General features: G+C 37.5%; 1 protein-coding gene across 3 annotated transcripts in view; it reads right to left on the bottom strand.

The window, feature by feature from the left end:
* The window catches only part of nlgn1 (neuroligin 1), a 273,143-nt gene that overhangs the window by 232,033 nt on the left and 15,276 nt on the right, over nt 1-25,834 (bottom strand). For 2 of the 3 annotated variants that reach the window (XM_063467947.1, XM_063467948.1), the window contains exon 2: nt 8,263-9,326. In XM_063467947.1, the coding sequence (XP_063324017.1) occupies nt 8,263-8,800 (538 nt within the window). In that variant the 5' untranslated portion in view covers nt 8,801-9,326. Of the gene's footprint in view, nt 1-7,455; nt 7,516-8,262; nt 9,327-25,834 lie in introns of all 3 variants that reach the window. The other variant, XM_063467946.1, reaches the window with a different exon arrangement.

The following is a 25,834-nucleotide window of genomic DNA, read 5'->3' as shown; positions in this document are numbered from 1 at the left end:
TTACTGTATTTCAAATTATAGCTTCATAATGATTACAGCCCATCAGACTACTTGTTCTTATTGTTCAATTATGAAGAATTGTCATATAGAAAACAAACCTGAAGTTGTGTGTTAATTGACGCTATTTGAACACACATATCTTGTCATTTAACATGTATATACTTGCCTGGACAACTAAATCACTGACTTGAACAGGAACAGCTGATAAAAAGCAACACTCCTAACAGCTGTACCTGGAAGTGGTGAAAAAAAAAACCAAATACCAAAAACCCCCTAAAACAAGTTGTTGTTCCATACGGGAATATCAACCTGAACTAAAGATTCAAATTAAAAATACACTGCATTTTGTTACAGAGAAATATTACTATGCAAGTTTGATAAAACTTACTAAATTCAGAGCTTTCCTGGTTTCAAGAAAATGAAACATTTAGGGATGATGTAATTGTCGATGTAGTTCAGTTTGTTTAGTTTGGTTTTGTAAGGTTCTCTTTGCCGTTTTCTGGACAAGGCAGCTCATTTTGGAGGTTCATTTGGCAATTACAAGTTAGTCTGGAGTGCAGGTTCTTAGCTGGTGACCAGAGCAGACCAAGTATATCCAAGTGAAACATAGTCTTTGCATGTCAAAAATGCAGACAGCAGGGGGTATTTCACTTGAGGTCCTCTGGTTATGACTGTCCTGCATGAATGGAGCGCTAAAAAGATAAGTAGACCATATCATGAATGTTAAGTATTAGGTGATTTAAAAGTTTGTCCCAGCAGCAGGTTTTTAGTACAACTAAGTTAAACTCCAAACTCTTCACAAGAAATTGGTCATAATCTAACATAATTGTCATTTTTTCTGTATTTTTCTTGTTTTTAGCTCACAGTAATTTGAAAGTTTGGTTAGGCTGAGCTGGAAATGGCAAGCTCACCACATACTGTGTATGTGGTATAGACACAAACACATACAGACAGAGACACAGACTAGAACACACTAACATAAGAAGAAATACCAGTGTGGAAAAGTTAAGTTGTGAGTGGAGGTGACAGAGGCCCTCAAGGGAAACCCAAACACAAGAAGGGCCATGCCTATTCCTGCCCATTTGTGTGTCTTTGTAGGCATGTGTGCATGCCACCTCCCAAAGGATCTTCCCTCAACGACTACAAAACTAGGACAAAGCCTAAGGAATAACAGGAAAAAAAATAAGAGACAAAAGCAAGAGAAAAGGACATAAGAGGAAAGTGAGATGGTAAAGGGTGAAAAGGTCAAGACGGATAGAGACAGAGACAGACACAAGGGAAAAAGCCAACCTGTACAGAGGGAAACCAAGATGGATGGAAAGAGACACGAGAAGAACAAGGAAATGGGGGAAATGGGAAATTGTGGGAAAAAACAGTCAAACATTCACAATGTGTGAAGTTCACTGAATCTTGACGGAATTCGTATCTACAGTAGGACTTCTATTCTAAAACCCTCTGGAGTGATGACAGCAGAAAGAAATTTTAGAACAATACAACATGTTAAAATATTTTGAGAACTACTGGAGATATTAAACAGTGTGTACATGTGGTGGGGAAGTGGGTCTAGTTTGCAGTTTAAATTTACATTCAATGTAAGAAAGAAAAAGGGAAGCAGAAAAACAGACAAAACAGAGACAACCCCACCACCCCAAGTGACACTGATTCTAGACCAAGACCAAATGCTGTGCATAGAAATTACCTTGTTGAATTACAGTGGCAGCATAAAAACGTAATTTTACAGTGTACCTATTGGGAATGATAACAACAATATCCTCTTGTACAAAACAGTATTGTGCTGTTTAGAGTATAAGGTTTACAGTATAAGATAGCCAACTGTCTGGTTACCTTTATACTGTTATCTTATGTTTTCAGAATATCCATAAACAGTTTATTACGATAAAATATACATGTCCTCATCCTTAATCGGTTTCTTGTCTTTCTTAAACTATGACTTGGCAATACCTCGACTCTTTGAAATGCATGTTTAAAGGAATGCTGTTGTATCAAACTTTTTAACAATTACAGTGTAGCTCAACATTTGCTTGATATGATTTTTGCAGTAGGAGTTACACAATGGTGGTTCATTTTTAGCTCAACCTCAAAACTGTTCTCAAGCACAAACACCCTAGAAATCACAAGGCACAATCATAACAACTGGAATCTAAACCCAAACTAATGTATTGCTGGGTTCCATCCAGTCTGGGGCCTTTATGCGTGGAGTTCACATGTGCTCCCCAAGTCTGTGACGGGTCTCTCTGGGTACTTTGGCTTCCTCCCAACATCATGTGTGGGGTTAGGTCAATCTGAGATTCTAAGATTCTAAACTTAATCATAGGTGTGAATCTGAGAGTGAATGGTTGGTTGTCTGTCTGTGTTAGCTCTGTGACAGACCGGTGATGTGTTCAGAGTGTAACAAGTCTCACGCTAGGACAGTTATAAGCTCCTGCCACCCTGAATTGAGTAAGTGGAAGAAAGTTAACAGCACCTAGCAGTGGTGCCAATACTGTACCATCGCTGTTAGTAATAAAATATTATTTGTGTATTTGGGAAGCAACTTTCCTATGAATTACAAAGCATGTGCAGCTAGTTTATATTCTCACATGGTAAGCAAAGCGCTATGACCTTTTAAATAAAATGCTCTATTCAGAGTGCAAGTTGATCATTTAACATCAAGACAGCTTAAACTTGTACAAATTAGTATTGGCTGGATTCAAAACTGCCAATGCAAATTTTCAATGCTTACAGCCCTGTGCATTTTCTTCAGCAAATTTTTGGTCAGGCAGGAAAACTTTTACTGAACTTTGTCAGTAATAGCTAAAGTGTCATATGCAATGAGATGCATTTAAGGCACTGAAGCAGCAACAAAGAGACAGTCTCGCCACATGCTGTTAAAGAAAAAACACCTTCAGTATTGTGACACAGTTCTGTGCTAATACTGTCAGGATGTGAGTTTAAGACATTTGCTCTTATGGATTGAAATGTAAAGATTTGTGTTAAATAATATTACCTTCACCACATCTCATCTGCTTCCATATTGGCTTGTGCTTGTAGCCATGATGTCTTTTGACAACCCACACAGTTGAGTCAGCTCTGGCCTTATGTGAAGAGTAGTAAAAATATATAACAGGCAATAAGAAATGAAAAAAAATATTGTCCAGCAGTGTCTCCTTCAAACTGCATTATTTTATTAATTTTTTGTTTTGTTTTGTTTCCTTGTTGTTGTTTTTTCATTTCCTCTTTTGGAAATCATTAAAAAGTCTACAGATTTTTCTTATTTATCAAAAAAGGTTTTTTGTTTTTTTTTTCCCCAGAGTTGGTATTGAGTGTGTTTTATGCAGCAAAAAGAGCATTTCCCCCAAACTTACTGAAGGCTTGGCCCTCCATAGCCATAAATACATCTGACTCATGCATCAGGATGAGTTTTACTTAACCCAAGTCTGAAATTCCATAATTGAATTTCAAGCCACTCATATTCATTTATTTCATTTTCAGAAATGAATTGTGAATGCATGCTGTAGAGAGCGAAGACCAACCACAGAGCTGCTACCTCTGATCTCAACACAGAAACCACTATCCCAGCATGTGATAACTTAATGGCCATACTCCATCCCAGAGACATCAAAAAGCACTACTTTTAACCACAGAAGATTTCTTTGAACCTGCGTGACACAGGACAGTACAATAGTCCTTATGTGGACAAAGAGGCGAATCCCACAGCAATTACACTCTGCCTTCTTCACTTTCACCGCTGCTCTATTGTTTGGCTGTGTGTGTCCTGCTCTTACTTTGTTTTTGTCTGTCTTCCTAATACTACCCCATATCTTCTTCTTTAATACAGTCATATGTCTTCATCGCTTTCCATCGCTAGCTTTCCTTCTAATCACCTCAGTTACACAGCTTTTCTTTGTTTTGTCCATTAAGAAGTCTTCCATGCTTGGTGTGCAGAACAGTCATTAACAAAAGCACATCAGAATTTCATGTTAGCTGAAGGTATGAGTGTTAGACAAACTGTTATGGAACTAAAACCGAAAATAAACAGAAAATATGTTCCATGATGTGTTTTGTGCATCATAAGTTATCTACAGATCTGTCAGTAACCGTGTAGTTATTGATCAGTGGATGCTGAAGCATTTGGGAACACTGTAAGATTGCCCTCCAAATTTTCACCTATGCAGATGAAATCCTAAGTTTCACATATTCACTATAATTCTGCAGGTGCACCTGATCATTTTCCTTTGGAAAAACTTGAGAGCTAAAATGTGCTTTTTATCACAAAATAGTTGTAGTGTATTGCCTGTCAATATGTCACTTGTATGAAGACATTATAGTTGATTTAATTAATAATACCCCATTTCCTGAAAATGTATTTCTTCCTATCCAAACATGTTATAAAATCCATCACTGTGGCTGCACACATCTAGCCATGAAATTACCTAGTCACTCACCATAATCTATCCACTCACCCCACGCACCACTGAGTACACTTTGCACTACTGTGTCACTGATAATGACTCAAGTTCTAAAAGTATCCACTGAAATAGCCTTTGCCTCTTTAAAGTAAACCACCACCATCACTGCGGAACTGACATTAGACTCTAATGCTGTACCAGAAAACACTTATCTGATGCTGTAAAACTGATATCCCAGCCTGGACAGCATGGCTAGTAACTCAACAATGCACACTTTAATTGTAATATCTGAATATAGAAGCCGTGCACGTGTACTGAAGAACACCACCCCAATACATGTGCATGATTCCTGAGAAATGAAACGTGTGGTACATTTTAGTCGTTTCTGCCTAGAAATATTCATCTGAAAAGTGCAGACTTCAATTGGATGTCCGTGGCTAGCATCAGTAGCAAGAGGCTCAATTGCCCAGCACAGTCGTGCACAGAGAACTATTGCCACATAAGAATGTCAATATTGGATGACACTATAAAGCCATTTTTTTTCTTCAGTGCCTTAGGTTTGAAAATTCTCATTACATTCAATTTAATTGCGAATAGATTTCAATATGGTTAACATTATGGGAAACCCATTCTTATGACAAACTATAGAAAAGGTATAGTTAGGGAAGATGCGTTTGGTTAACAATTAATAAAAAGTCAAATGTAAATCGCAGGCCAGTAGCAGAAGACGAAAAATGAGTGACCCTCCATCATTCAGACCTCAGTTTAGATGTTGGTCACCTACCTCCATGTTTATGCACAAAATGTAAATAGTGAAATTAAATCCTCAGAATAATGACTTGTTACAGATTACACTTATATAAAGAGACAGTAAAATTACTTCAATTCCGATAGTTTCTTCCAATGTCACAGTGATTGAACTACATGAATACTGACTATCTACTTAGATGGATTGCTTGGATCGGCTGATATCCATGGCATCATCTCTTATCAAAATTGTTTTTTTCCTGTTTTGTTTTGGGGTTTTTTTGCATAAAATGTTATTTGGGAAAACAAGAAAGCAACTGATGTACTAACATTTTCAGAATTGAGGCATACTGCTTTAGATAATGTATTGTTCTGAAAGATAATATAATTTTAAAACATGAAGTTGAGCACTTCAGTTTGTAAAAGTTACACTTAATTTACCAGTCAGAAGTGATGTCTCTAGGATGTAAGACTACTAAGTTCTGGTCGATAAATGTCACTTTTTAGTCTCTAAAAAATTGCTTCCGACCTGTGCCTTTTATGTAAGGCTAAAATTTCACTTTTATCCATTTTATTAATATAAAAAACAAAAAATATATTAAAAAAAACGTTTAATTCTCTAGACCATCGAGTATTGTCTTAGGATCTGTATTCTTCATGTCACTTTTATTCAGGGCTTTTCCATGTATTGAATATCTAAATTAAAGTGTCTTCTTGTACAAAACTTCGGTCATTAGAGCCTTGAACCATCTGCTCTGAGAAACTTTTCTCTTTTTTTTAGGTCGATAAACACAAAATTTCTAGTAAACAAACTTGCATCACATATATTTTGAACATATGGGAACAGGTCTGTTCCCACAGTGGGAGTGTATAAAGTGGGAGTACTGCATTTAAAAATTTCATAGGTAAAAATAATTATTGTTATTTTCAACTTTGTGCATAGTTACTGGGTGGCAAACTGCAGACACAGAAACAAACTCAAGGAAAGCAACTTCTCCTGTAACTAAGGGACATTTCTGTTATCTTGCTTTTCTTTTTCTGTGCAATACACTGTGTTTCACACCTATTCTCCCTTTATTATCAAATCACAAAATCTTGTTTTCTGAGTTATGACTTTTCCATGGTGTGTGAACAATATATAAGCTTCTGTAATCTGTCAGTGCATTTCCTTTCAGTGTATTTGTATGTGTAACATGTTAGAGGCGAAGAAGAGCAGTGACTTTATAATGTGCACGTATCTATTTAGTACGAAAAAAGGAAATATACAATAAGCGATAATGCTGACTGCTGCCAAGACAATGACATTAACACCCAGAACTTATCAAGGACGCTGTCAGCACATCTCTCCCCCTCTCTCGCTTTCGCTCTCTCTGTCTTACTCTCTCTGTCACTCACTCTGACTCAAAAATATCTATACAGAAAAAAAGTGCACACACAGCCAAGAAGGGAGAGGCTAAAAGAGAAAGACAGAGAGGAGGTGGAGGACATTATCTTGATGAAACAGCGCTTGATACAGTAGCCAGAGCCAACCAGAACATAGCTCTGCTTTCTTTTAATGGAGATTACACAGTCAAGGTCCAGCCTGAGCTCATCTTATTTAACACTGCATACAACTACATCATTGTGAGTGTGTGTATGTGTGTTTGTGACAGTGTGTATGATCTAATATGCTGCTATCTTGCTACACATCAGCCATAATTACTGCACACCTCCTGACCTATGATCTGGCAGCCAATCAAATCCCCCACTATTGCTGACCAACGCGAGCACACATGAGTACTGGGGATGTGGTGCAACACACCTCACATCAATCCACCATCACAAGGTCTGCAAATTACTTGTCTTATTCAGGGTTTTAGATGCAAGTATGTTGCTGTCATTACCTTGAGTATATCAGAGGGTCTTTACAAGACCTGACAAATGACAAAAAAGTATTTCCTGATGTGCGCACTTATACTTTCTGAAATGCAGTAGCTGTGTTCAGTCAGAATACTGCTTCTGACATCTCCACTTTCCTCTTAAGGTTTTTTAAATTGGCCCTAAATTCACTTTCAGGTAGTGTTTTAAAAGGCCCCGTCTCTTAATTGCAGCATTCTAAAAACCAGCAGATGTCCTGAGTCAAGACTTGAATAATTTGTAGACCTTGATTTCACATCTCTCTCTCCATCTCAGTCTCTCTCGCTCAGTCTCTCTCTCTCTCTCTCTCATGCTGTAACATATAGCTCTTCTTTTTTCTTCCTGTTTGCAGGATGTTCTTCTTTCTGTGGCATTGTATAGGGTGGAGTCAGATTATACATACCTCCTTGTCTACATATTTTCTTGCCCGGTTTCCTGGCACATTCCTTGGATATTCTTTTGACTGTAAAATGAATAGAAAACTAAAGAATAACATGGAGCCCCTGGACGCGCAGTGCACACAGGAGCTGGCATGCACACGCACACATGAACACTCACACAGCGCTGATTGACTGAAAAAGACTTAGAGAGGAAGGAAGGGAGAAATAAAGACAGGGGGAAAGAATGAATAACACCAGCTCAATCAGAGCAGTATTCACTCTATCAGTCGGCCAGCCAGCCAGTCATTCAGCCAGTCAGCCAAATCAATCGGTGATGATCATGACAACAACTGTCTTGTTTAATGAACTGTAGCCATTGTGGATGAGCACAATACGCTATGATGAGCTGCAGACATGAGAGTGGGGGGGAGGAGGGGGCCTGCAGAGCAGGGCAAATAAAGAAATGAGAAAAAAGAGGAGCTGAGAGGAAAATCTGTTCAAAAAGTCTGAAAGAATGAATGTGGAAGAAAAAATATTGAGGCAGATGTGGAGTGAAATTAAAAGTGTGCACACTGTTCTCTCTTTCACACATCACTCTTGCACAGTCATGTAGTATAAGAAATATCATGCACATTTAACATGCACAAGGTCATGCTTTCCCTTCTAATGACAGACATACAAGGACAGAAACAGAAATTCACTCTCACATAGTAACAACACACCCCAACAACACTTTTTTTTCCTCTATCAGAGGGTTGTGGGTTTAATTCTCTCTGCCCCACCTCCCTCTGTACTCAGCCATCCTACCCTGGGCTTGCAGGCAAACTCACCATCCTCAGTGGGAACATAGATGTTAAGATAGAGGCAGTCCTCGCTCTGGTCCTGGACGTAGGTAGACACCACATCGATGCTGTTGGTAAACCACACTGGCAGCATGACATCTGGCAGACGGCCCTCGACGATGCTCTGGGGACACACTGGGGCAAAGTGTGTGGCATTGCGAATGTCAGGCCATGGTGCCGCTGGCTCAGGTGGCTGAAAGCGGCGCTCACCAGTAGGTGGAGCGGCATATGGAACGCCCAGAAATTGTATGACAGGACCCAGGATCTCATTGTTCAGCTCCTTCTTGATACCACGAAGCTTGCCATTGGCTGTGGTTACTATTGGGTCATTCTCATCAAGTTTCTGAGCCAACACAACAGCTGGACATGCCTGCAGAAGCAGCAATCCCAGCCATATTAGAGTGGATACCCACCAGCCAGCCTTTAAGGAACCTTCTAGACCTACATATCCCATACTTCTGCTCCCACATGTAGCACTCTGAAATAGCCAACATCCAATCCTCGAATGCTGCCTCCACTCGAACATGGCTGCTATCCCACGCTTTACACTTGGTTGCTTTCTCTGTTTTTGGCCAGTTCTTGCTCGTGAAACAAACTCCTTATTTCCTTTTTCTCACTTATACCATGCAGATGCAAACACAAACACAATCACAAAACTGACATTCATACAAAAGTAAGGTATAAGGAAATTGGTAACTCCGGAGCAAATGAGGGTTGTGGATGCTAATGATCCGTTTTAAAACCAAAGCACTGCAAAGCATCCAGTAGAATTGTAGCAGCCATCAGTTTCCTCCAAATTGGTGAAAGAAAATCTGTGAAATATTCCTCACAGTATGGAAATATATTCCTCAAAAAGGTCCTGTAAACAATCACTGGACTGAAGAAGAAAACACTGAAGATTTCATCTTTAGGCACCACTTCTCAGGAGATAGACAAGCCAGTCAGTGATGATGGTTTCCATATTGCCATGTACAGCGGCAGAAGCAGCGATTGCGGTGCAGTGGGTCTAGTAGGTACTTGTACTGTGAAGAGTCAAGTCCAAAGTTGGTCCCCTGCAACACAGTAAACACACATTTAGCATTCACACTAAGAAGGCAATGATCATTTTTAACCAGTACCATTTTAAATTTACAAAATTATTTTTCTTACTTCACAGCATAGTAGACATGCCATTTAATTTGTCTCATACCCATATGCACGGATGGTTACATGAGATAACATTCCTCAGCAACACACAAGGTATCTATCAGCATGCATGGCAACAAATTATAATGTACAGTTTAATTGTATACACTACTGACAGTGTGACACTCCATCCCACCGAGAGGGGTTGATTTTTAGACAGACCTTAACTTGGATCCCAGCAGCAACAAGGCTTACAGTCAAAGCCACAGGTCAGTTCAATGAAAGTGGATATTGTGACATCATTAGTGCCAGTGTACCACATGTTATGCAGAGGGGCAAAATTTGGAGATGGTGAATGGGTATATAGCAAGGTACTTCACACAGGTGGCTACAGTTTGTGTCATGTCACAGACCTTGTATTAACATTCCCCAGAAACTTTGCCTATTTTACCATTCTCTCAGTAAGTCTGCCTAATGAGATATATGGTAGTAACACAAAATGATTCCAACTGAAACAAAGCAACACGCAATTTTTACTTCACCCTTTACGCGACTATGTGTTTGTGTGTGTGCATGAAACTGTCGAACATGAAGGTATGTCCTTGATACTATGTGGTTTTCTACCTTTCCCACACTTCTTAGTAGTCACTGTTCCATCTGGATGAGCTCACCTTCAATTTCATACACTGAGGTAATCCTGTTTAACTGCATACACACAGCAAACTGTCAAACTAGCTAAAATTAACACAGAACTGCATTTTCACTAAAACACTAACGTGTTATACTCCTTAAAGTATATGTGTATATCTGTATATGAAAGACTGATTGATCATGCAAGCAAGCACAACTGTGATTAACTGAAGAAACACAACAATGAGGGAAGACTAGAACCTGAACCTAAGTGTCCATACACAAACAAGAAATCTAAGGAGGCTAAGCCAGTCGGGGTCAGTAGTGGTTTTATAGTATTATGTAAGCTGACTGATGCACAAGCCTACATATTAATATCTGATAATATCTTACCCAGCCCCAGTTACTGTTCACTATCCTACAAGACTGAATATTTTGTCAAAATATTGTGTTAGCATAATGCAATATGGGGTATTTTTTCCAACTTAAAAAAAGCTTTGAGCCACAAAGATATACATGTCCATAAAAGTAGGAGTGATATGTAGAGTATATGTACATATCACTCCTACTATGTGATATGTACATATACTGTACATGAGTGAATTAAAAAGATGAAGGAAAAGCCATTCCCATTTAATATTCAATTTTACCTGAAGGAGTCCTCCTTTTTTCTTGCAGTGTTTTCTGTGTCTTTATTGCAAGTCAAAATTTGTCTGCTATATTTCTGAGTGAATGCTGTGCTTCTGTTTGAAGTCAGAAGGTGGTGGTTTTAATGAGACACATGGCTTTGCAGAATTATTTTTTTGTTACTGTTTCTATTTATTTACCAAAAAAATACAGACATTACACCTAGTTTGACATGACAGTTTACTATGAAACTGCACAAATCATTGCACATGGTTTTCATCATATCTGAATGCTCAAAAAGAGAGATTCAGGTGACTGATGTATTTCAAGGCCAGGTGCATTTGTACTGTATAGTTTTTCTGCTTCAACACACTCAATACTCTTTTCTGGCATCGTTGTATTAAACTCAATTGTATATAGCATTTGTATTCTATTTTATTCAATTGTATATAGTATTTTATTTTATTCTATTCTATTGTGTACAGTTGTGTACAGTATCTTATTGATATCTTATTCCAGTGTTTATTTTTTTCTAATTTTTCTATGTAACTTTGCACTGTCCACTGCTGTAACAAAACAAATTCCCCACGTGTGGGACTAATAAAGGTTATCTTATCTTATCTTTATTTTAAATTTTAATCAGATAAATCAAGTTCATTGGTCAGCTTGAATGAATGAATGAATGAATGACTAAATTATTAAAAAAATAACCTGCATATCCTAAGCTGGTCATTGGCTCCAAGGCCCTAGATATAGGGCTGGGCAATATGGCCTAAAATCCATATCGCGGTATAATTTGAAGCATGTGCGGTAACGATATATATGGAGATATATTCTTTTCTTCCGTATAACGTATTTTCCACACTATAACGTGCACTCAAAATCCTTTAATTTTCTCAAAAATCGACAGTGCGCCTTTTGTATGAATTCTGGTTGTGTTTACTGACCTTGAACCGATTTTATGTAGTACACGGCCCTCAATCTGTCAAAAATGTTTTAGTACAACTTTGGTAAGCTACGAAGCTGGATCATTGGAGCATTACGGCTACCGTAGTCAGGAGCCTCGCGGAGTAATCTGGGTCCAAAACTCCGTCTGCTTCAGGTCCCAAAGTCAAAGGAACACTGTCTCCACTGAGAGTTAGAAACTGTCTAGATTTCAGTGTTGCTGCTTTACCAGGTATAACAATTAAGTTTAACAGTCAGACATCCATGAAAACAGAATTTATTAAATTTAACGGAGTTAGAAGTTAGCAGGAAGTTAGCTCGCTAGTTTCCACCTAAATATGTTCTGACTGAGAGATTTCTGAAAAAATTTAAATGTACAGCTCTGCTATCACTTCCAACATAAATGAAGACAGAAAACTAAACAGCAGTGACTTTTGTAGGGTTACTGAAGTTAGACTAGCTGGTATATAATGATGTGCTACGTGATCGCTAGCGACACAGCTATGTTAGCATAACATTATCATAGTGAAGCTGGAGGAAGAACGCTAACTTTTTTCCACTCGATAAAAGTTAAAGTGAGGGTTCCCAAAAGTTAGGGACAAATGTAATCACATGGCAGGATGCTGTAAACGGACCAAACTTCAGTCAGGAGAACAACTGAGATAATTCATCCACAATACGAGGTTAGTCATTAATATACTGCAACAACATGGGAATAGAGCATCTGTGAGAGAATTCAACATTAATGAATCAATGGTACGGAAGTGGAAGAAGCGCAGTTTTTGGCTTTCCTCATATTCCAAAACGTGCTTCGTCTCTTTGCTATTACTGTTGCCCGGCATAATTTGCAGAGGATATTGCTTGCAGCCGCTGCAATGCTTTCGACCAAAACAGGCATAGCTTGATGACACCATCAACATGCGCTATTGCGGTAGCGCGGTATAGTCAAAATCTCTACCACTGGCCAAATTCATATCGTTTCTATCGTATACCGTTTAAACCACCCACCCCTACCTAGATATTTACAATTCAACATATCCTACAATCACAAGTGTGGCTCCAGCTGTATTGCAACTTGTTGGTCATCATATGGTCAATCCCACATGTCTCTGTAAGTCATGTGACCTATATTTGTTCTGTGACAGTGCTATGAAATACACAGCAGTCGAGCTTGGGAAGCTGGGACTAATGAAGAATGTTTTTTCTTTTCTTTTTTTTTTTTGAATACAGCTGATGCCCTCTCACTGTGTCAATGTCTTTCTTCTATATCTCAATGTTGCTTTAATTCATCAGCTTAAGAAATAAAAACTCCTGAAAGGACTGATACCATTATGATGTCAAATGATGTGTAGTAGCAGTTAGGGCAATTGGTAATATGAAACTGGCTGTAAACGGGAATACAAAAATGGGTGTCTATCTCTGTGTTAGCCCTGTGATGGACTTGCAACCTTCCAGGCTGTACCCAACCTCATGGCCTATGACAGCTGGAATAGGGTCAACACCCACACCCCCAGTGAGTGTGAATTGGATAAGTGCTTCTTTTTTTTTTTCTGAACGTCACCTTCTGATTTATGAACAACACACACACACACACACACACACCAAATGATTTTACTGAAGACATTTAAAAAAAAATAACGTTTTAAAAATTATTTTAAAAAAACCCCAAAACAAACAATATATCTGAAGCCATGCATCTTCAAAGAAATCCTAATAACTACAACACATGACCACATTTAATATATAGTATATTATTATTTGTAGTTAATCTAACGTATACACTGAAAATTTAAAAAAATTAAAAAAAGGACTGACTCTAGATTGAATTATTTTCTTTCTTACACATAGGCCAGTTGTATACCATCCATATTCATTGTATAAAATTATGCTGGCAGCCATGTTGATGCCAGAGGATAAACTGCTTCGTTGGCCGCCTTTAAAAGTCAGCAGTTTTTGTTATTTGTTCAGGGACACAGAAGAATTGCCTACTAAACCTCTTTTACTTTTAGCAAACTGAAGCATGCTAAATAGTCCCTTTGGATCATGTCAAACAAGGGAACTAGTGGAATATACCCACATTTTCTGCATAATGATGGAAAATTACAGCAGCTGCAAACACAGAGGGCTGTTGGAACTGAACATTACAATATGACACCCATGCTTTGGATCAGAGAAAACTAAAAAACAATCTCAATATTTTTAATATTCAATATTATTTTTTTTATATTTATCTATTCATGGCTTTGTCCTTTCTCTTTACTCATTTAATTATTGTAAAAAGTGACAATAGTGAATTCATTCATTTTTCAAGTGTTTACAGATATTTGGGGTAAAATCTCATGACCTTTGTAAGGCTGTGTGCATATGTCATCTGTCCAAACCAGAGCCATATTTTTAAAGGAGAAAAATGTAAGTTAAACTAATAAAAATAAGTTACAGATCTGTATAGACTAAAAACATGCTTAAAAAATAATTAAAAGAAACAGCTGAAGATGATGCCAATCATCTCCTGAAAGGAAGTGTAAAGCATGTAATCTAGCTTTGGAAATGAGTGCATTTCCTTTTGTTTTAAGGTTTAATATGTTTAACCTGGTAAGACAACATGTGTGAGTTTACAAAGACATAATGGCCAATTAAGAACAAAAAAAAATCATGGCTGTCTGTATGTCATGAGATAATTATGAAAAATTATTGAAAACAGTAAAATTCTTCTCCTATTACTACTTAGTTTCCAACCCACAAACAGACCATGAATATGACACAATGTAAGGAGGTTATTTCTTAGGTGCTCTATATTTTCAGTTTAAACCTTCAAATGTGACAGTTTGCATCTGCTGTTATTTCTTCTGAGGCCTCATGGGAGGCAGGCTACAGTCAGCTGAATGGTCACAATGTGGGAGTGAAGGTGAAGCATTAAAGGGTCACACTATTTCAGTTTCCCATCTGCTAGTTCAGAAACAGGGATGGAAATCTTTACTTTTCCTTTGAAACATCTGTTGAGTCAGACTAAGATACCCCAGACGTGGGACCTGTCTCGAGTCAAACCACGCAGAGGAACAAGAATTGTGAACTCCCAGTATACATGATGATAAAGCTGACAGTCTGACAATCTTCTCCATCCTCAGAGCACAAACAACCACCCTGGCAGACAGAAGCCCTCCTGCCCCTCCTCCTAACAGCCATATTTCTACATAAACCAGCGCTTATCGACAATGGCACTGAGAAATCCACGTACACAAACAAATGTAAAACAAATATCCAACATTCACGCAATAATGACTGACAAACAACAAGAGCATTGTGACAGCGCTGAAAGAAAGCAGTTCCATTGATTGTTCCACTCTTTTGTCAAAGAGTCCATAAAACTAGTTGCAAGTATTTTTACAGCAAGGCTGAAGAGAAATAACTGGCATGATACTCTTTGTCATTATGAGCACATGAAATGCTGGAGGGGCACATAAACCAGTCAACAAGTTAAGAGCTGGTCATTATAGAAGCAGAGATGTCTGAAACTACTTTAGAATTTGAACCATTGATTTGTCAAAATCCTTCTTATTATGTTGAAGCTTTTTGGTGGAATCTGGTTCATCCAATTGAGCTGCTGCAGTGTTGATTGGTGTATGTCATTCAACATTCCAAAGAAACTGTTTATGAGCACAACTGTTTAACCAATCACATGGTCTTGCAGTAGTACTTGCTATGAATACATCAAGTCAGACACTTAATAGTTAAAAGCCAGGAGGAAAGTTGCATCTTAGCACCACACTGGAGAAAGTTATTCAACTTTGTGTTTGTGCACAGATCACAGCACAATATCAGATCAAGCGGTGTGTTTGGAAATCTTCAAATTATTATTCTACTACTGTATCATCTTATTTTCAGTATGAAATCACACAAACAGGCTCTAAACCGTAGTATCAGTCTCAAAGGGAATTTTTGCTAGACAAAAGGCTGTATGTGGGTCAGCCTGTACGGTCAAAGGTTATATGGTTTTTTCACTTACAGCAAATTAGTTCTGGATTTCCTTGCCTGGTGTCATCACAACAAGAACTTAATTCAGTAGTTTTTACTTCCACATTGGCCTAAACGATAACTCATGTCTTGCTTAGCATTACAGAAGCTGCCTGATGAATATCTCTGTGAATGTCATATGAAGATAGACACTACCAAATGAAAAATTAACCAGAAAAATAACAGAATTAAAAAACTGGGTTCTTACATTTTAAATGGGTATTCAAAAGATGAACCAAATGTGAGATGAAAAGAAATGCAGTGAATTACAAGGCAACTATGAGGCAATGTCACTGAACTTCTATATGTAGACAAATCATCTGAAGGGATTTCAGGAGAGTTGCTGAGATACTAAATGATATACTAAAATACACTAGGAATCAGAGCCCAACAAATGATGCAGGAAGAGGTAAAAAAAAAAAAAAAAAAAACACACACAGGAGAGTGAAATACAGGAAAAAAAACTAATAGAAAACTAAATAACTAACAGAATATAGGTGAAACTAATTAGATGCCAACCAATCCTGAAGGTGTTAGAAAAGACAAAGACAGAAAATTAACATCTAAAGACAAAGAAAGCAATTACCAAATGGGACAATGCAAGCAGACAAACAGTGAGAAAGCCAAAAACTAGGACACACAAACTAGGTAAAAAAAAACAAAACAAAACAAAACACCAAAACTAAAAATAAAAAAAAAGCTAAAGAAAAACTTTTTAAAAGGACATTTGAGACTATGACACACGTAGACAGAATCCTGAGGTCACGAGCACATAACACAACACTTACAACACATCTCTTCTGGCTGGTACACGCTAAATATCTGTGTGTATAAAGGCAGAGTTTGACATTGTGTGGAGAGTAGACAGTATGATATGACACTGTCACTAAATACAACAGTCTCCCTCATGGGTGGTAAACACAGAGCAGTCATCTGTAATTGATGCATCTGCATGGAAAGAACGGGAAACTCTACTACTAAAGACAGGAAAACATGAAGTGATTATTTCAAAACAGCTGTGTTATATCTACATGATTTGTTTGGTGGCAATGGTACTGCAGTGATCTTGCAACTATCCAGCCAAAATTTTAATGAAATTTGCAGGATTATAAATCCATCTAAATTGCAGAGAGAAATTTATCAGTGCTTGGGGTGCTACTTCAGTCAGCAGCTATCAACTTAGGCATGCCAGTCTCATTTCATGTTGTGTATATGTGCTGCTGCCAGTAGCTCCTGCAATTTATGCTTAGCCTGTCATCAGATCAAATCTAATGTCTAAGACTCTTGTTTGTCTCCATCCAATCTTTTGTGTGTCTTTTACTTCTATATATAGCCATGTTCATTTTTCATTCTTTGAAGTCCAATTTTAATTCAAGGTATTTTCAATTTTATCCTGCTGTGTTATAAAATTTGTGCTCGTTTTCATCTGTGTATTACTGTTGGGGTTCATTTTCTGCTTTTGCAATGTTGATTCGTGCTAATATGTGTTTGCTGCATACACAATGTTAACTGTGCATCTCTATTTCTTAGCTGACTAAATCAAAATAAAATAAAAAGCAAAATCGTTATAGCCACAAGATTATATTTTTCCTAAGTACTCTGTTTGACTATAGTTCCCATTGTCATCACAGTCTTGACACTCTAGGCTTTTGTCTCCTCTCCTGGGTTCATTTCTGTCTTGTTGAAACGCAGTTGGGTAAGTTCAATCAAATGCAAAAGAAATGGATAGAAGAAATGACAAAAGCTGTCAAAGTTTACCTTGGGATGTGTTTGCTGTAACACAACACAAAGTAACCCATTGAAATATGCAGGTTAGTTTTCTGATATGACTGGTGAGGTTACTTGTCATTTTTCAATTCAAGTAATCAGATATTTAGTTACTTTTTTAAATAACTTGTCAATTACTAATTACACTCTCTGTCTCTTCCCTTTCTAGCCATAAAATAAATAAATATATATTAAAAGCAAACTCATCCTGATGCCATTCCATTTATGCAGCTGGTGAGAGGCAGATGACCAGTGTTATACACGAATGCATTTTATAGAGTGCATTGCGATTGCTACTGAGGGTTCACACAATATAGCTGGCCCTACTGAAACCAGTTCATATGAAGATTTGAGTCCCAAATTTAAGCCCTGTGTGAAAACAGCCTAAAGAGTTGGTTTCCCTTGGATAGCGCATTTCACCCTAAAACTGAAAAAGTTTCTCGGATGAGAGGTGAAACGTCTTCAAGCAACTTAAAGAAGTCCAGACACTTTTCTTTCCAAGGTCCTTAGACTACGATGACCTGGATGACTGAGAACCTTCACAGACATGAAGATTTGAAAATGTTTTAGTGCTAATCAATGCAGATTCTGACACAAGAAACTTTATTCCCACTGGGTCTAAAAATAGATTTCAGCCACATTGGCAACAAAATTAAAATTACATTGAAATTAAGCTTCCAGCAGTTCTTACAGAACTCAAATACAATACAGTGGACAGAGTTTATGTCTTAGAAGTATTCCAATGTAGCAAAGACACTGACCCTTCATGGATCAAGCAATGCAGGGGTGTTTTTTTTTGGCTTCAACGCTATGATTGATCCAAACTAAGAAAATGTATACCATCCTTAAAAATTTGAGACCAAGAAAAAAAATAGTCTCATAAGGAAACTCAGCTTTTTGATATAAAGTTTTCTCTTGTTCCCGAATACAAATATTTTTTAAAGTATTTGTTTGAAATAAATATTCGTAAAAAAACACGTTATTTGTGCCTTTCCTAATACCGTATTCGGGTTCGGCTCCACCCCTAGTCTGTAGTTAGATCCCCTGTATTTTTTAAATTCAAAACGCTTCATATAGTTCTATGTGTCAGTCTTACTGCACTTATTGCAAGACTTATTGCAGAACAGTTCACTACAGATGGTGATTAATGTCCAAGAGTAGATAAAATTACTGGTTACCCATTTTATTTTCATGACTTCTGACAACGTCAATGAATACAGTTAATTTATTTCTTAAGATTATGGAACTGCCAGAACAGTTGTCAAAGAGTTGCATTATTGTTCACTTAAGTCTTTACAGGGCCTTTTTTAATCTTAAGAAAGAAGATCAAATACAAACTCAATACTTTAATAAATTCACAGCAGTTTAAAAGATGTAACATGCATTTCAATCCCCAACTGTTTTTCTATTAAATTATAACAATAGGTTATATATTATAAAACCAGGTCACTAGCATCCTGACATGCTTCAGAGCACATTGTCTGCAAAAATTAGGAAATAACTGCAATTGTTTTCACAGCAATTTCTCATCGTGTTATCATTTACAATAACAAGTACAAATTACTGAAACAATGTAGAAAAATACTTACTAGTGCAGTGATAAAATATTCAAAATATGAGACTGCTCAGACAAGGAAAATGAAATAAATTAATATGAAAAATACAATTACCTCACTGGCTGAATATTTCACTTGTATTCCTGTAAAAAGTACAATTTCAGACTCAATAGCTGACTTAAAGACTTATAAACTATTTTCAGCCAGTCTGTATATTTTGAATATAAATGTTTTATGGGCAGACGGAGTGCTTAAAGAATGCTGTTATAAAATGTCATAAATCTATCTGTCACTTTCCTGTTATTTCTTTAATTCCCTCCATTTCCCCCTCTCTCTACTTTTGTGTTAATTTTCTTGTTGCTTCAGTTGAGTGGTGATTGAATGCCACCGGGTGTTCAGAGCAAATTTCACACGTGGTCGAGACCGGGTAACCAACTGGAAAATCCCTCTTCAATCTTCACCTCTCGTCTTCATTCCATTTCCTCTTCCTACTATCCTCCACTCACTCACATCTCTTCATTTCATAGCCGTTTCTTTTTTATCCTCAGCTTAATTTTCCCCTCCCTTTCCTGCCTGCTCCTCTTCTTGATTTATTTCTATACATACTTGACCCTCTGCAGACCTGTTAATGTGGATACCAGCACATTATTCACTCTCTCTAATGTACATATGTATATGCTCTCTTATCTGTTATACAACAGTCTTTTATCACGCTCTCATATTCCTATCTGCTATAAATACACACAAAAACTGACAGTAATATTGATAATTTGGTCTCTTTTCATCACTTTCTGCTGCTCCATCTCGTACATTTTTAGATATTTTCACTTATTAGTTTCTTCTTAACATGACCAGGTTTTGAAGTTGTGAGTCGTATATGGTTTATACTTTGGATTTCCCCTCTTATCATCTATATTCTCAAGCTTTTTCCACTCATTTCTGCTGCTACTTTGCCCTGCAGGGATCAATAAAGTTTTCCTCTTATCTGTTTGCACCCTCTTAGCTCGTACTCTTCAATCCACTCCTACTTTTTATCCTCACCTCTCATTTTTTCACACCTTTAATAAGATCATCCAGCCTTCACCTTCTTTTTTCCCCACATATTTCCTCTTCTCTTCTGGAACTCTCTGAGACTTTGTTTTCTAACTTTTTCAATTTATGTCTTTATTCTTTTGTCTTTTATCCACATTTTAACTTCCTTCCTTACTTACTTTTTTGCTCTTTGCTTGTCCTCCCTACTCCTCTACTTATCACTCCTCTTCCCACTTCTACTTCAACTCCTCTGTTGCCTTCTTACTAATGTTCTTTCTTCCTTTTCCCAGTCTCTTTTTCATCACGTTCCTCCCTTTGCTCTCAATTTCCTCTTGGTCTCCTCCCTTAACCTCACCTCTTTACCTTCTCCTCATCCTTCCCTGCTCCTCATCCTTCACTTCATCTCTCCCAATTTCACCTCCTGGCCGGGGCAAAAGTGCTGTAGCTGCGTAACAAATCCCCACTGAATCCCCTCAGTCTAAGTCGCTGTTCTAATGAGCTCAGATCAGCCACGGCAGCCCGCAGCCACACTGCTGCCATTTCACTGACGCTCAGTGACAGCCATTAAAGTGGTGTGTGTCCGTGTGTGTGTGTGCGTGTGTGTGTGTATTTCTCATGTCATGAGGACACAAATCTGTTTACACAGTCACATTGTGGGTACCCGCGTCTCTCCTATGAACAAAAAACAGCCCCTGTAACATAAATCTTTAAATGAAGTAGGAAGACTCACATTAATGTTAGGGTTGGGTTAGGTTTATCTTAAGGTTATGAAATATGCATTTAAGTCAACATAATGTCCTCTGAAGAGTAGCTGTATGACACATGTGCGTCTTGATGGTTGCACATACATATGTGTACCTGAAGGATGTTGTCTCAAGCTTAAAGGCCTTTACACACCAAGCAAGTTGTAATAAAATTACATGTAATTCAGAATTTTTCAGATGCAAACTGGTCTCTAAAATATGTACATGTCATGTTTTTCCAAAAATGTGTCCTCAAAAAACACACTGCAAAAAAGTGAAGTTAACATCAAGCAATATTGAGCTGGTCCTGATGTTTCTAAAAAAGAAAAGCAAGAAAGAAAAAAAGTAAGAGATTCTGGGTTCATCCAATTCTCAAGAGAAGACAACTGCAGAGAGAATTTGATAGTTGGATCCAGCAGTTGATGCTGTATCACAACAAATGTACTTTCACACATATTTCAGGATGTCAATGGGACAGTTTGAGCTGTCGTTCAGTGAGTTAGGACCACATCTGACGAGGCAGCGAAACAATTTCAAAGAGCTGGCTGACCTGGAATAGCATCTAGAATAGTGTTATTTTATTATTTCCATATCACTGTATATTCAGTGTGTTTTGAACTATCATTGCACTTGTTGCCAAATACATTGGTCAGACTGGTATGTGTTTATTCACATACAAAAATGTGAAAAAATTAACTTAATCCAAAACAATCAATGTTGCAAATTCATTCATGGTGTCAGTTTGAATTAAAAATAGGTACGTCCGAAAAATATTTTAAACAGACAAAACATTTGCACAAATTTTATGCGTCTGGTGTGTAAGGGCCTCAAAGCTGAATAATTTAAATATTTAAACCAAAAACAACACATAAATGAAAATTAGGCTTACCAAGGCAAAAATAATAGCACAACTGTAAAATCAGTCACTGAAGAGCTACAGTTCAGGTCTAACACAGACAAATGCAACTGAAGCATCAATAAACAAAACAATGCCCGCCACGCAAATAGCTGCCACATATTAATGTCTACATATTGTAACGGCGGCCTGGCGAGGAAGGAGCAGCCAGCAGGTTCAGCGGGCATGTGGTGTGGAGGTTAGCCGGACAACTCGGAGGCCAGTCAGTTAAATAGAACAACAGGCCTTTATTTGGCGTTAACAGAACAACATACAAGCCTGGTCTCCATGGCTCCACCCTATTCGTACATACATGTGCCGAGGTTAGGTAGTCGCCAGCGCCAGCCCAATACAATGGTACGGTCTCTCTAAACAGATGCACGGAGAGCAGCATGCTCAGCTGTAATGGCTGCCGCTGCACTCGCACTAGGAGACTCTCCAACTACTATAATAATAGGACGACACCCCCTAGCGGTGCTACACCATAGTAAGGTTTGTTACAATATGTATGTAGTAGTATGAGTGCTGTGGATACACAATAATTGTACCTTATAAATATGTGTGAATAGGTGATTTGGGCTTGAAGTCTACACCATTTTAAGTTGGTGATAAGAGTAGAAAAGCACTATAATTGTATTATATTATTATAATGATTATTCCTTTCACCCCCACTCCCACTTTACTTTAACACAGGAAAGCAACTGATCCAATCTAACCTACTTGATGGCTTTGTCAAACATAAAAACTATATTTATTTATATAGTTGTTAACCTTTCATTGTGTTGCAGGTCAATAAGAATTGATAACATCACGAACGTGATTATCTAAACTTTTAATTTCCCTCAGCTGGAGATTTTACATTTGTCAGTTTTGCAGCCTTTTCACTGTTAAATACATCATCCTAGGTCCACATACCAAAGTAAGATAGTTAAGCCAAAGAGCTGTGCTGACCGCTTTATGATTTACATTAACTAGTTTTAATTTGGAATTACAGTAGACTGACTTTAAAAAACGGATACTTTTTTTTGGAACTGCTTGTATTTTTCTAAAGAGATATCAGGCTGGTCACCAACTATTTTATAAAAAGGTTCGGTACATGTGAAGGTTTTCAGAATTTACCTGCATATTTTTACACTACATTATCATGCATTGGTTTTACTAGCCTGGCCCACTGGAGATCAGATCAGGCTGTAAGCAGTTCATGAATTAAAAACCATTTATTAGAGAAAAGTCAAGAAGAAGAAAAGCAAAGAAGGGAAATTGATATCCATTTAAACTTACGTTCATCGCCCCGGTCTCTGCGATCCAATTTCCAACATTATAACAGTCCAATTCACAAATCTCATTTACTTTGTGTTTGTTTCTGTTATCAGACCACAGATTAGTATTTGATAATGCCTCATAAATACTGAAATATGTTCACCAGTAGTCATGCTGAATAAATTCAGTGTTTTATAAATTGTTACAAAATAAAAATATAGGCTAGTGACAGGAGCTGCACTACCGGATCTTTTGTCATCTCTGTAACTGTTATCTACTACAACCAATGGCATGGTTTAGTAACTCCAATACTTGAAAAGAGCTCTATCAAGAATGTGTTGTGCCGAAGGACTCGTTAAATAAATAAAGATTCAGAATGGATTAATTTGGAGAATATTTGCAGAACATGATAATTAAAACCATAACCATGGCAAAGACTTTAACCCTTTTTGTTGTTTATAAAAGAAAAGTCAAGCTGCGCAAACACCTCACTGAATTTTTCTCCTCTTGTATTATTTATTTGTTTGTTTGATTTTTTGTTTTTGAATTGTATTCCCCTTAATTATATATCCCATTTAAGAAGAGACATGGTCTGTCTTGTCAAAATTGAGGAAATTCTGAGTGCACAAAAGTTGATCCACCGTGCAATACCATCGGGAAACTGGCTGGCAATGCCTTGATTTGTCATCATATCAGTGATTCTAAACACACTTCCAGTGCAGTAAAAGGATACAACTGAACAGATGAAGGAACACTTTTAGTCAGTCTGACTCAATTGAGTCTGGTCCTCAATTGAAGCACTGAGGCACCTAACATCCAAAAAAGTGCTCTGAATGTTCAGAGAACATTTCCTGAAGATTAATTAAAGAAATTACAAGAAAGCTTGAATATGAGAATTTAGGTTATATAGAAATATTTATATTTAAGCTTGTTTGACATATACAAACTCTGTTTTTAAGTGTATACCCTGTTCCCGTGGTCGTTTGCACATTCTTCAATAAATCACTGCATCCATTTCCCATTAAAATATAAAGAAATGAGGGGTATCTCATGATTTTTTCAAAGTACTGTTCATAAATGTTCTTCTACATCAACATTTTCCGCATGATATAAATCTCCAGATTTGTGACTGGAGATTAGTTTTTTCAACCCCCAAAGTGCTGCTCTGCAAAAGAATAATTTGAGTAGCATACGCCAGCTTTCTTTTTCAATAAACACACTGTCAATTAAAATTGGTGAATGTCAGTCTGCTTAAATTATCTGTAAGGTGCTAGTGGAGTTTTTGTCATTTACATATTTCACTCATTCGTCACATCATTCGAAGTCTGCCTTCAAATTGCATTGGTAAATAGGGCTGAGATGTGGCCAAGTTAATTGCTTATAACCCACTTGATTGCCTGTTGCTCGCTGACTAAATGACAAAAAATCAGAGATGTATATGGTGTACAAAATTAAAGGAAGTACATAGATTAATTTTTTTAAAACCCACCCCTGGTCAAAGCACCGACACCTAACCACAGTAAGATAATGCATTGACAGATTGCCTTTAATAAAGTAGAGTCAGCATGTGGAGGCAGCCAGTAGGTGTAGTGATTATCTGAGAGGGCAGTCGGGGGAAAACTAAGGGCCAATCATTTTATCCTGGCTTGTCACCACACAGAACATAGTGTTATTTTAAAGAGAGGCAGAGAGAGCAAGAGAACAGATCAAGGGGGGGAGTGAGAGAGAAGCATAGGACTCACAGGAGACTTATGGCTTAGTCAGTCATTCAGCTAAACACTCCATCAGCCTATGCTTTAGTCAGTCTCATCCATATCCACCTTCTATTTTCCATCGTCCATCCATCCATCTCTCCTCTAGCCGCTCTTGTGTGATAAATCCCCACAACATCACAGCATTTTAGCCATCCCTCTATCCCTTTGTCTGTCCTATTTTAAGCATCTCATCTCACCTATGTATGTGGCAACCACACACACAGGTGCACACACATCAGGGATTGTGGAAGGGATTTATTGAAGAGGTGCTTATGACTATTTGAGGGATGTGCTTAGCTTGCGGGTAGAGATTCAACTTCTCAGTGGTCTGAGAGAACTAGTCACTTTAAAAATATGATGCCTGTATGTATAACCAAGCGTGTGTGAAAGATATTGAATCTGGTGCTGGTGATTTGCACTCTGGGTTTTAATTTTTCTGAATATACCGTACATGATTACAATAATATGGACATTTTACAAATATAGTTTATAAAGAAAGCTAGGCAGGCCAAGAGAAAGGGGAAAGCACAAACAGCACAGCTACCTCTGTGACTACAGAGGTAGAAATATTGAACCATGCTTCAGTATTTCAGCTACTGTATCCTTATTATGCATGATGCTGTAGAATCAAGGGCACCATGGACATGTTCTCATAGTTTTCATGTAGATTTCGCAGTTTTCCTCAGCTGTTTAACCCAAAATATGAAATACAGCGCTCGATCTTAATTCCACAGGTCGCTTTTACAATTACACTTTATAGTATTTTTTTTGTTATACATATTTTTACATATTTCAGAATATTTACTATTGTTTTTTAAAAAAAAAAATTCATTATGTGTTAGCCAACTGCAGTGAAATTTCCTAATTTTTACACTTGCTGTATTGATCTCATCTGTCAATCTCACTGTCAGGCGAGAAAACTGGTACTGGGTAATTATTACAGCATTTCTCAAGATATTTTAAGACAATAATTGCAACATTTGCAGCAATTAGCATTTACATTTTTTACAAAACCCCTGAATAAATCTACGCTATAGGTAAGACTGGGGAAATATCACGGAAGACTATAAGCAGACAACTTTCTACTTCTCTGCTTTGAGTTTGATACTCTACACTTAAACGTCTGTTCTCTTATCTTTCATTATTGGCACTGGACAGAAATGCTGAAATCATGATGGATACTGTGCTGGTTTCATATAAAAAAAAAACCTAGCC

The sequence above is a fragment of the Pelmatolapia mariae genome, linkage group LG23, assembly GCF_036321145.2.
Source record: "Pelmatolapia mariae isolate MD_Pm_ZW linkage group LG23, Pm_UMD_F_2, whole genome shotgun sequence".
Taxonomy (NCBI): Eukaryota; Metazoa; Chordata; class Actinopteri; order Cichliformes; family Cichlidae; genus Pelmatolapia; species Pelmatolapia mariae.
This window is presented reverse-complemented; position numbering and strand designations above follow the sequence as displayed.